The 11,444-nt window shown below is 64.6% G+C and overlaps 2 protein-coding genes and 1 long non-coding RNA gene across 3 annotated transcripts; 2 read left to right on the top strand and 1 right to left on the bottom strand.

Moving 5' to 3' along the window:
- The first annotated feature begins 41 nt into the window (after positions 1-41).
- On the top strand, positions 42-3,403 carry LOC116488942 (shootin-1-like). Its single transcript, XM_032186946.1, has 10 exons — positions 42-65; positions 239-290; positions 563-657; positions 1,151-1,271; positions 1,650-1,705; positions 1,993-2,074; positions 2,324-2,418; positions 2,680-2,826; positions 3,037-3,190; positions 3,303-3,403. Exons 1-10 carry the CDS (start codon positions 57-59, stop codon positions 3,401-3,403), a joined length of 912 nt encoding a protein of 303 aa, XP_032042837.1. The 5' UTR covers positions 42-56.
- Positions 3,404-3,977: 574 nt separating this feature from the next.
- LOC116488469 lies at positions 3,978-4,688 on the top strand. The gene is made up of 3 exons (XR_004253179.1): positions 3,978-4,075; positions 4,429-4,476; positions 4,628-4,688. It is a non-coding gene; the product is annotated as an uncharacterized LOC116488469 (long non-coding RNA).
- Positions 4,689-6,750: 2,062 nt separating this feature from the next.
- On the bottom strand, positions 6,751-11,444 carry TEX261 (testis expressed 261). Its single transcript, XM_032186566.1, has 6 exons — positions 11,280-11,444; positions 10,308-10,387; positions 9,893-10,046; positions 8,282-8,349; positions 7,892-7,994; positions 6,751-7,572 (listed from the first exon to the last, which is right to left on the bottom strand). The coding sequence occupies exons 1-6, from the start codon at positions 11,347-11,349 to the stop codon at positions 7,457-7,459; spliced, it is 591 nt and encodes a 196-aa protein (XP_032042457.1). The 5' UTR covers positions 11,350-11,444; the 3' UTR covers positions 6,751-7,456.

Here is an 11,444-nt window from a genome sequence, read left to right as displayed (position 1 = left end):
AGGAGGAAGAGGAGGAGAAGGACGAGGAGGAAGATGAGGAGGAGGAGGAGGCAGCCATGGTGCAGGTGTCACTCGTGGGCTCGTTCTCTGCTTTATTTCCCTCTTCCCCATGCAATTTGGAGGGGACAAGAGAGGATCTTGTCCCCGGGATGCTGTCACCGGGCTGATCCCACCCCGGCAGCCCCATAAAATTGGGGTCTTGGGGCTCACGCTGGGCACTGCCTCCCCCCCTCCCCAGACCCTCTCCGAGGAGGACGAAGCGAGAGCGTGGCTGGATGACTTCCAGCAGGGTGAGAGCAGCGCCCGATTCCTCCCCAGCACCCCTGGCACCACGGCACGACCCCGTGCGGGGCTGGGGGCTGCGCGCCCCCCTCCCCAAACCCCTTGCCTGGGGATGGAGGAGGTGGCACCGGCTTGGGGAGCGCACCCCAAACGCGCGTCCCGGTGCCCCGAGCGCCGGAGAGGGCGCAGGGTGCCGGGGGGGAGCGCAGGGGTGGCAGAAAAAGGAGGGCAAAAAAAAAGGGGGGGTGGGTGCTGAGCCCCGGCCCCCCCGGCCCCGCAGCCTCGCAGGCGCTGCTGGCCGAGCTCTCGGCGCTGGAGGCAGAGTGTGAGATCCAGAGGACGTGTCGCCAGCAAGCCGAGGCGTACGCGGCACAGGTAGGGACCCCGCGCCCAAGGGTGCTGCTCCGCACCCCCCCGTGCCTTCATTTTTGGGGTGGTTTCGGGGAATTTGGGCAGCGCTGCGGGCACAGCTCCTGCCCAAGCTGTGTCCCTGCTGCTGCCCGAAGACGGGTGCTGCCTGGTGGTGCCATGGGGGGGTTTTGTCCCCCCGGGGATGTCAGCAGCAGTTCCGCGCACAAAAACTGCAATTTCCGCCCCACAAATGGGGCTGAAGTTGGCGTTTTTGCTGTGCATGGATACAAATGAGAAAACGAGGCAAATTTCCACCGTTTTCACTGATTTTTCCTGCAATGGGAGAAGCTCTTCCCGATCTGTGCCCCCTGCAGCCGTGCACCTTGGGGAGGGGGTTTGGGATTTCCCAGTGGGGTCAGGACCCTGCTGGTGCCCTCCCAGCCCCCGGGGACCCCCGGGGCAGCCCCCGGCAGGGCTCCAGCAGCGACCCCCGGCCCCAGCCCCGGCCTCCCCCCAGGTGCAGAAGGAGAACACGAAGCTGAAGAGGCTCAGCCTGGCCCTGCCGCCCGGCACAGGGGACGGGGACGTGCCCGGGGAGGGGGACGCCAGCCCCGACCCTACCCAGGAGGAGCTCAAGGGTGAGTTTTCGCCCCTGTTTCCGCATGAATTTGGGTGAATTCTGCCCCCAGCTGCGCTCGCTCCCGCTGCCATTCCCATAGCAGTGGTCACAAAATCAGCTAATTAGCTAATTAATTAGTCCCAGCAGCTCTCCTGGCTCCGGGAAACGAGGGAGAGCTGCTGGGACAAGGGAAAAAGGCGAAATGAAAACCCCGTGGCCCCGCTTCCCCCTGCCCTCTTCTCTTTTCCCCATGCTCACGATTTCAGTTTTGTTTTTTTTTTGTTTTTTTGTGGCCTGGAGCCCCGTGCCGGGGGAGGAGGGGGCCGCTGTCCCCTTGGCCACCCCGTGCGCCCCCCACCCCTTTATTTTTTTTCTTTTTCTTTTTGTTTTGCTCCAGGTCTGCAGGAGAAGCTCTCCTGGCTGCTGGTGGAGAAGAAGGAGCTCAGCATCCAGGTCCAGGAGCTGCAGAGGCAGAACCGGGACCTGCAGGAGCAGGTATGGGGGCAGCCCCCCCCCCCCCCAGGACCCCCTCTGCCCCCCTGATGGGCTCGGAGCCCCCCCAGCACCTTCCCTTTTTCCCTTCTTCTCCTGCTCCTTGCTGAGCTGGGGATGGGATTTTGGGGAGGGTGAAGGACCCCTCTGTGTGCAGCCCCTCTCCCTGATGCTTTGGGGTGGGGGGGGCTGGGGGCAGCAGGCCCCAAACCCGGGGTGCCAACGGGGGGGGGTTTGTCCTGCTGCAGCTGGAGAAGGAGAAGATGGAGAGGCAGAGCCTGAGGGCGGCCCTGGATTCATCCCAGAGGACCCTCAAATCCTTCAAGAGAGGTGAGGGGGGTGCAGGGGGGTGCTGAGCCCCCCGGGCACCGCTCCCCCCCCCTCTGCGCCCCACCAGGGAGGTGCTGGATGGCTCCCAGTGCTCCCAGTACCCCCAGTGCCACCAGCCTGGTGACCCGGCTGAGTGGAGCCAGCAGAAACCAGAGGCGATGCCGAACCCCCTGAGCAGGGATTTGGGCATCCCGAGGGGTTTGTGCCCCCCCCAACACCCCGATCTGAGCCCCCCCTTCCCCGTGGCAGTGTCCCAGGTCGTCACCCAGGATTACTGCGAGGCGCTGCAGAAGCTGGAGCTGGAGCAGGACCTGCGCCTGCACGCCGAGGCCTTCGCCCACAAGGTTTGGATGGGCTGGGGGGGGGCACCCTAGGGTGCTGGGGGGGGACGGCGAGCACCCTACGGTCCATCAGAGAGCGGCGGGAAGGGGCAGCTTCACCCCAAATCCTGCGGGGAAGCGAAGTCTCCTGCCCATTGTGGCGCACAGGGGTGCCGCCCTGCAGCGCAGAGTTTTTTTGGGATTTTTTTGGTTTTTTTTGGCTGCGGCACGGCGTGGGGCTGAGCACTGGCCTCTGTCCCATTCCGACCTCATCCCCCGGGGCAGATGCTGGTGGCGAAGAAGGAGGCGAGCAGGCAGAGCAGCATCCTGCTGCAGAGCGCGGGGCCCAGCGCCCAGCTGCTGCGGGCGCTGCAGGAGGTGGGCAACCTCACCAGGGCGCTGGAGGAGGCTCGGCAGCAGCACCAGCAGCAGGTGAGGGACGGCACCGGGCACCCCCAGACCTCTCCATCCCTCTCCACGCACCCATTTCCACCCCCAAGAGGGGTTTTTCCCCCCTTGGATTTCCACCGTTGTGCACCGAAAGGCACCCAGGGGTGGGCTGGTGCTCGGTGCGCTTTGGCACGGTGCGGGGGTGGCCGGGGAGGACCCCAAATTCTCTGCCCCTCGCGCGTCTGCCCGCAGGTGAAGGAGCTGGAGGAGCAGCTGGGTGCGAGGCCGCGGCAGGAGGAGCTGGAGCTGGCCAGGGCTGCGCTGGCTGAGGCCGAGGAGGGGAGGCAGGAGCTGAGGGCGCAGCTGCAGGAGGCGCGCGGGCGGCTGGAGGAGCTGGAGGCGGCCGGTGGGTGCTTCCCCACGACCCCCCCCCGGGGGCTGGGGGCTTCGTCTGGGCACGGGGAGGCACCCCCAGAACGCCCACCCCCCTCTGAGCACTAAATGTGGCCCCATCGCAGCGAGGTTGGAGCAGGAGGGGGACCTGGCACCGAGCGAGCCCGCGCCACCGCCGCCGCCGCCACCGCTGCCACCGCCTGCGCCCACCGTCCCCGTGGAGTGAGCGGCACCCGGGGGGGGGGCTTCGGGCTGGTCTGGGCTGTGGGGGCACAAATCCTGCTCCCCCCCACTCACGGTGCTTGTCCCGTGGGGCTGTGCCGTGTCCCTGGGGTGCCGGGAGGGCAGGGGGAGGATGGGGCCGAGTTGGGCGCGGTGCCGGGGGGCTCTGGCTGGGCACTGGGGTGGGTGAGGTGGGGACGGCTCTGAGGGGGGGAATTAGTGGGGTGGGGGGCTTGCCAGTGCCGTGGGTGGAGCAGGGGATGCGGGCTGTGGGTTTGGCTGCTTTGGGCTGTGTTGGGAGCAGGGATTGGGGGGCAGCTCCTGCAGGATCTCAGCCCTCTCCCCCCCCCCCCCACAGCCCCCTTTTGGCGCTCAGGCAGAGGAAGGGGCAGGCCACCCCGCAGCACCGTAAGTCCGAGAGCGTGGCCCCAAAATCCTGCCCTCCCCCCCTGGCATGGGGGCACCCCCCAATTCCCAGGGGATTGCTGGCGATGCTCCCGACACGGATGGAGGCAGGAGCACCCCCCCTGCCCGGCACGGCTCCCAGGGGGGTGCTCCCCACACAGGGAAACCGGGAGCCGGCGATGCCAAAGCCCAAGCCGTGCAGGAGATGATGGAGAGGATAAAGAACGGGGTGGTGCTGAGACCCGCCAAGGAGAGGGTGGCCCTGAGCCAGGTAGGAGACGTGGGGCTGGTCGCCTCCGGACCCTGTTCCATAGGGGAATGGCCCCGGGGCTGGGATTTGGGGTGCTTTTGGGGAGCTGCCTCTGCTGGGTGCACCAAAAAGGGGTCAGGGCCCTGCTCCCCATGCGCCAGGTCTGTAGGATCGCTGCTCTCAACGCAGGGATGCGCAAATGGGGACGGGCAGGGAGCTGGAGCCTTTACCCCGAGGGTTCCCATCCATCCTGGCTCATCCCAGGAAACCCTGAGCTCCCCAGCCCCGGTGCCTGCGTCACCCTTGGGACCACGGGCACGGGGGGGCTTTGGGGTCGGGGGGACGTGGCCACATCTCCTCCCGTCCTCCCGCAGTCAGCCAGCAAGCGGAGGAGCGCGGCGCTGGAGCTGCGGGGCATCCTGGTGAGCAGCTCTGTCCCCAGAAACGGGGTGGTGGCAGAGGGGGGGTGCAGGGACGAGGGGCAGTGTGGGGTGACCCAGACGGAGCTGGGGTCCAACCCCGTGGGCCGTTCCCGCAGCCCCCCCCCCCCCATCTCGCTGTGCCATCCCCTAGGGCGCCATGCGCAGGGCGAGCAGGAGGGCGAGCGGGCGCAGGAGCGGCATGCGGGGCCAGGACAAGCAGCTGGAGGCCATCCTGCAGCGGCGCCGCCGGGCCATCGATGTCCCCACGTCCCCCCCAAGGCCGGACAGCACCGAGCCCGGGGCTGGGGGCAGGACGGAGCCGGGTAGGGGCTGGGGTCGGGCGCAGAGGGGTTGGGGGCTCGGGGAGGTGGCACGGATCCGTCACGCAGGACCTGCTGGCGCTGTCCCCGTGCTCACAGCAGCCCCTTGTGACAATGACACCCCCCCTCTGTCTGTCTGTCTGTCCCTCTGTCTCTCCCCAGGCCACGAGGACGCTGGCAGAGCCGCTTCCCCCAGCCCCTGGCACGGGGACGGGGCCGGGGTCCCCCTCCAGTTCCGACTGCGGGCGGTGGGAGGCATCTCCCGGAGCAGACCCTGCGCCTGGCAGGCTGGAAAGGGGGAGAAGGAGGAGAGGGGGCAGCCCCAAACCCACCCCAAACCCGCCCGGAGCGGGGCGGACGGAGGGGAGCAGGGCTGTCCGTCTGTCCAGCCCTCCGTCCGTCCTGCTTAGGGGGAAGAGCCGGCCACCAGCCGTGTCCCCAGGGCCACCAGCCGTGTCCCCGGGGCCACCAGGACGCAGCTGCTGGCTGGGGCACGGCAGCGCAGGAGCAGAAAACTGCCCAAAATTGGGGGAACGCCGCTGGGGGGGGGGGGGGGATGAGGACATTTATCGCTCGCTTTGTGCTCATTTCCTTCTGCTTTAATTAAACCCAGGTGGCACCGGCCTCCCCCCGGCTCCTTTGCAGACCCCCTGGTGCTGGGGGGCTGGGGCGCAGCGCGAAGCCCCCCAGCAGGGTGGCACCCTGGGGGCTCGCCCTTGGCCACGGCGTGGTGGCAGCAGCTCGGGACCCCCCCCGGATGCCCTAAAGCATCCAAGCTGCACGGGGCAGGGGCTGGGGGGCTCAATTCTGGCTGCTGGAGGTGCCCAAGGACGGGCACAACACCGGGGGGGTGACTTTGGACCCCCTCAGCCTCCACTTTCCTTCTCTGCCTACAGGAAAAAAAAAACCCAAACTTCCCTCTGTGGCTGGCGGGGAGCCACGCGCCTCGGTGCAGGATTTTAAGGATTCTCCCTGTTAAAAATTGACACCTTTTGGCATGGTTGGGGTTGATGGAGCTGCCCCTTGCTGCCAGCGACCTGCTGGTGCCTCGTTGCGCTAATTTAGGGTGCGCACCGTGCCTGTGTGGCTTCGTCTGGTTTTCCTTTTAAATATCCGCGGGGTTTTGCTCGCTGTCACCCCACTGTGGGACCCCTCAAAATCCCCGTTAAGGTGTCGTTATCATCCTAAATGCCCGGGGATCAGCACGAGGAGCCTGACCCCGTCCCCGTCCCCGCTGCCACCACGCAGCGCCCGCTCCAGCCCATCTGGCGGTGCCCGAGGCGCTGGGAACTGTTAAAACACTTCGGAGCAGAGCTGTGAAGACGTGGCTGGAAGGAGCCGTCCCCCCCCCCGCGTGTCCCCTCCCGCTGTCCCTGTCCCCGAGGTGCCCCCGCAGCCTCCCCCTCCCTCCTCTTGCCGTGGGTTTCCTGCAGAAATTCCTGTTTTCAGCATAATTCGGCGAGCCTCCGCCTGGAGCAGGAGCACCCGGAGCTGCAGCGAGGGATTTGGAGCTGGTGGTGCCAGAACTGCACCCAAGGGTGCACCGCGGGCTGCCGAGCCCGTCCTGGCACCCACGGGGGGCCCGCAGGCTGCAGCTTTGGGTTAAAAACCACAGCAGGAGCCTGAGAGCACCCCCAGGAGCTTCCCGCAGCACAGGCAGCAACTGCTCACCTCCTGTCCCATCCCTGCTCCTCGCCCCACACACACCGAGGTCCCCTGGGGACGTCCCCTTCTTCTCCAGAAACAAAACCCAAGGAGCAGCGATGTCCTCAGGGGATGTCACACGAAATAGGGGCTGGGGGAGCAGCCCTGCACCCAGCTTCGCAGGTAATAAGGCAAACAAATTCACCGTTTTCTCAGAAACTCCTTAAAAACCATCCCAGAACCACCACCCCCGCGCTCCCGGTGAGCCGCCGCAGGCTGAAGCTGAGCGCCAACAAAGCACAAAAGGGAAAAAAGGGAAAAAAGGGATTTTTTTTTAATGATCGTAGGAAGGAACAAAGGGCTCGCACCCCCTTCTCAGCAGGATCATCTACTTGTTTTGGAACTGGCAATCAGGGAGGCCCGGCGGGTTTAGTAGCGCAGGAGACGCTGCCGAGGGGCTCGCCCAGCAGCTTCCAGGCCCCTCGGGGAGTTTTCCAGCAAAACCAGGGCAAAGTGGAGATCTCCAAAGTTAAATCAAACAAAACCAAAGCCGCTCCTTCCCTCCTTCCTTCCTTCCTTCCTTCCACCCCCTGCTGTCCCGGGGTGCTCCCCGTGCCGCGGTGCCAGCAGGCGGGGGCGCGGGGCTCGTCCAGAGGCTGGTTAATTTTATTTTTATTTTTTTTTTTTTAATTAATGGCTCTGCGTAAACCTCAGTGAAACGTCAACGTCCTGCTGCTGTGCCAGGGGAGCCAAACCACAGCGCACGGCCTCCAGCCTCGCACCCAGAGCGGGCGACGGTGCCTGGCAGGTCCCTGTGTGGGGCACCGGACCTTCCTCACCCTCCTCCTCCTCGCAGGCAGTCCCAGGACGTCAGTGGAGCCCGGCCAGTGCCGCTGCTGCCCGCAGCCCCCAGGTATCCACACGTTCCCAGCAGGATCCTGGCGTGGGGACCGCGCTGCCCCGCAGCCCTGGGCACATTTTGGGTCCGCCCGGCCCCGGCTGCCCCCCCCCGGGGCTCAGTAAATCTTCTGCCGGCTGGGCAGGATGGCCTCCTTGATGAAGGAGAAGATGAGGAGGATGCCGGAGCGTTTGCCCCTCTTTCCCTTGGTGAAGTAGTTGGAGACGACGTCATCTGAGCAGAAAAAGGGAAGAAAAACCCAAATCAGCGATCGCTGGGGCAGGTCCTGGGGTTTGGCGCAGCGCATGAGTGGGTTTTTTTGTGCTTTGCTCCCATCTGGGCAGCCCAGATCCTCTGATTCTGAGGCTGAAACATGAGGGGAAAGCCCAGCGAGAGCTCCAGAGCGCCAGGACTGGAGCGAAACATCCCCCCCCAGCCCCAAACCTGCCAAAAAACCAGAGCAGCCTCGCTCTGCTCCTCCCCCCAGGCAGCAGCGCTCCTTTCTGCCCCATTTTTGGGAGGATTTGGGCAGGGTTTCCCCAGCCACGCTCACCTCCAGGCTGCACCGTGGACGGCAGGATGTTCTCTCCGGCCGACAGGGAGACGAAAAAAGCAAAGGGGATCAACCAGAGGCAGAAGGTGAAGTAAGCCAGGACCTGCAGGCAGAGCACAGGGCAATGAGGCAATAAATTCACATTTTCTGCCGGGTTTAAGGAGGTTTAAGGAGAACCCGTGGTGGATCTGGGCCTCCACCCCCCCTGCAGGCGTGAGGACAGAAGAATCAGCGTGCCCGAGGCATGAAACGAGGAGCAATTATTCCAAGCAGGAGGTGGTTTGGGTTTAGCTTGTAAAAAAAAAAAAAAAAAAAACTTAAAAAGCAGTATTTTTTTCTATTTTTCCTAATTTTTAGCGTCGAAAAAAAAAAACAAAATCCACCCCTCACCTCGGAGAACAGGTAGTATTCCTCTGCGAAGTACTGGAAGGCCAGGTAGTGGTTGAGGACGACCAGCACTGCCGAGGGAACGCAGCAGGGTCAGGAGAAAAAGGACAAATCCCTCCCCGTGCCACCCATCCCCGCACCCACATCCCCCCTGCACCCCGGGGATTTCTGGCTGGGCATGAACCCAGCGAGAAACCTGGGTTTTTCCTGTGTTTTTCCTGTGTTTTTCGTGTTTTTTTGTGTTTTTTTTTGTGTTTTTCCTGTGTTTTTCCTGTGTTTTTCCTGTTTTTTTGTGTTTTTCCTGTGTTTTTCCTGCGTTTTTCCTGCGTTTTTCGTGTTTTTCCTGCGTTTTTCCTGCGTTTTTCGTGTTTTTCCTGCGTTTTTCCTGCGTTTTTCGTGTTTTTCCTGCGTTTTTCCTGCGTTTTTCGTGTTTTTCCTGTGTTTTTCCTGCGTTTTTCCTGCATTTTTCCTGCGTTTTCTGTGTTTTGTTCCTGCAGTGCCCCCCTGCGTGTCCAGGAGCCGAGCAGGACGGACAGACAGACGGACAGAAGGATGCCCACACAGTTTAAGAGGCTGCGGGGAGGCACCCTAATAACTGATAACTCACCCTAATAACTGATAACTCACGGGCACCGCGGTCTCACGGCGCCCCACGCAGGCACTGGAGGCCGTGCGGGGTCCGAATTTGGGGCAGAAACCCCTGCCCACCCCCTGCACGAGCCCCTGGGCAGGACGGGGACGTCCCAGAGCCACCATCCTGCAGGGATTTGGCCCAGGAGGTTGCAGGCACCGGGGTTGGAACCGAAAAATCCACAGCAACGGGGCTCGGGAGCACGGCAGGAAACAAAACCCGTACCTAAAAGCAGCAAAGCTCCTTCCTGCCTGCTTTTTTTTGCCCAAATCGTGCTGAATCCCCACCTGTCTGCAACCCCAAATGTTTCTTTCCAAGCTTTTCCCTTCCTAGAGCAGCTCCCCACAGCCACGTGCTCCTGGCGGCCCGGGACAAACAGGCGGGGAGGCCGCAGCTGCCCCCCCGCACCCCATAAATCGGGATTAGGGTTCAAAGCTCGAAGTCCTGCGGCTTCCCGAACCGCCCCGGCAGCTGGGGTGCAAAACCCGAGCCCTCAGCAACGCCCCGAGGGAGCTCCTGCTGCCCCACACCACCCCATATTGCCCCACACCACCCCCTATTGCCCCCTGCCACCCCCTATTGCCCCCCTGCCACCCCCTATTGCCCCGTGCCACCTCCCATTGCCCCCTGCCACCCCGTATTATTGCCCCCTGCCACCCCGTACTGCCCTGTGCCACCCCCTATTGCCCCCTGCCACCCTGTATTGCCCCACACCACCCCCTATTGCCCCCTGCCACCCCATACTGCCCCATGCTCACCCCCTATTGCCCCCTGCCACCCCCTATTGCCCCCTGCTCACCCCCTATTGCCCCACGCCACCCCATATTGCCCCACGCCACCCCATACTGCCCCACGCCACCCCATACTGCCCCACGCCACCCCATACTGCCCCCTGCCACCCCGTACTGCCCCCTGCCACCCTGTATTGCCCCACGCCACCCCCTATTGCCCCCTGCCACCCCGTATTATTGCCCCCTGCTCACCGCAGGACAGGATGAAGTTGGAGGAGGTGAGCACGATGAAGGGGAAGGTCTGCAGCAGGCCGAAGTAGACCAGGTTGGTGAAGAGCCCCACGCCCACCATGAAGCCGGGGAAGCGCTCGAAGAGGTAGAGGCCGACGAGCACGGCCGTGGAGAACTGCAAGGAGAGAGGAGGAGCAGGGGGGGGGTCACAGGAGGGGTCCTGGGGGGGGCACCAAGCAGGGCTGAGCCCCCCCAAGCTCCTGCATGGAGTAATTGTGGTGTGAGCAGAGGAAAGGCAGCTCCTGAGCTGTTTTTATTTAAATAAAGAGGCAAAAACCTGGCTGTGGGCACCCCGCAGAGGTGGCATCGGTGTCCCCAACGCCCCGAGGGGGGGGGGGACAGGATGGGTGCCCCCCCCCGGCAGCCCCGCACTCACCCAGATCATGTATTTGATGATCCTCCTGGTCACCACCGTGTACTCCTCGATCAGCTCCGCCAGGTAGTAGAGGCCGGCGGCTGCGGGAGGAGCAATGGGGTCAGCCCCCACCCCGTGGGGATATAGGGGGGGGGTCCCGGGGGAGGAGGGGTGCGAATGGGGGCACCCAGAGGGACCCCAAACCTTGGGGCATCCCTCAGGAGCTCGGGGCGCCTTGGTGACTGTGGGGGTGCCCGGATTGGGTGGCACCGGGGGGGGCTCAGGACCATGGGGACCCCCACCACGTTGGGACCCCCTACTCCCTGGAGACCCCCCCAGTCCCTGAGGACCCCCACTCTCTGGGGACCCCCTGGAGACCCCCACTCCATCTAGACCCCCACCCCATGGGGACACCCATCCCCTGGGACCCCCAAACCCTAAGGACCCCCACCCCTTGCAGATCCCCAGCCCCTGGGGACCCCCAACCCCTGAGGACCCCCAACCCCTGAGGACCCCTACTCCTTGGGGACCCCCACCCCATGGAGACCCCATGGAGACCCCCTGGGGACCCCCCCACTCCCTAAGGACCCCCTGAAGACCCCCACCCCATGAGGTTCCCCCCACCCCCTGCGACACCCCCACCCCTTGGGGACCCCCTTGAGGACCTCCTGGACACCCCCACCCCCTAAGGACCCCCTGGGGACCCCCTGGACACCCCCACCCCATGGAGACCCCCTGGGGACCCCCCCAATACCTTGGGTCCCCCCCACTCCTTAAGGACCCCCTGGAGACCCCCACCCCCTAAGGACCCCCTGGGGACCCCCGGGGGACCCCAACCCAGCAGCACCCGGGTACAAACAGGGGACAAAAAAAAAGGGGACACGGGGGACACCCGGAGACCCCCCCCACCGCCCCCAAATCCCCCCCAAACCCCCCCTAGGACCCCCAACCCCCCCCCCAGACCCCCTCCCAGGGCCTCCCCCAGCCCCTCACCGATGGCCAGGGTGACGAAGGCGACCTGCAGCAGCAGGGACAGCCAGCTCAGGGCGTACAGGAACCACATGGCCGGGCCTGAACCGAACCGGGCCTAAAACCGGGCCTAAACCGGGCCCCAACCGGGCCTGGAACCGGGCCTGAACCGGGCCCCAACCGGGCCGG

Source organism: Aythya fuligula, chromosome 4 (assembly GCF_009819795.1).
Source record: "Aythya fuligula isolate bAytFul2 chromosome 4, bAytFul2.pri, whole genome shotgun sequence".
Lineage (NCBI taxonomy): Eukaryota > Metazoa > Chordata > Aves > Anseriformes > Anatidae > Aythya > Aythya fuligula.
The sequence above is the reverse complement of the archived record's forward strand: the minus strand, read 5'-3'. Positions and strand labels throughout refer to the sequence as shown.

Excerpts from the sequence above, each read along its gene's own strand:
- LOC116488942 (XM_032186946.1), top strand. Across the intron at positions 1,272-1,649 it reads TACCCAGGAGGAGCTCAAGG|GTCTGCAGGAGAAGCTCTCC; the intron begins GTGAGTTTTCGC and ends GTTTTGCTCCAG. Across the intron at positions 2,419-2,679 it reads CCGAGGCCTTCGCCCACAAG|ATGCTGGTGGCGAAGAAGGA; the intron begins GTTTGGATGGGC and ends CCCCCGGGGCAG.
- TEX261 (XM_032186566.1), bottom strand. The coding sequence starts at position 11,349 with ATGTGGTTCCTGTACGCCCTGAGCTGGCTGTCCCTGCTGCTGCAGGTC. Across the intron at positions 10,388-11,279 it reads CTTCGTCACCCTGGCCATCG|CCGCCGGCCTCTACTACCTG; the intron begins GTGAGGGGCTGG and ends CTCCTCCCGCAG. Across the intron at positions 10,047-10,307 it reads TCATCAAATACATGATCTGG|TTCTCCACGGCCGTGCTCGT; the intron begins GTGAGTGCGGGG and ends CTCTCCTTGCAG.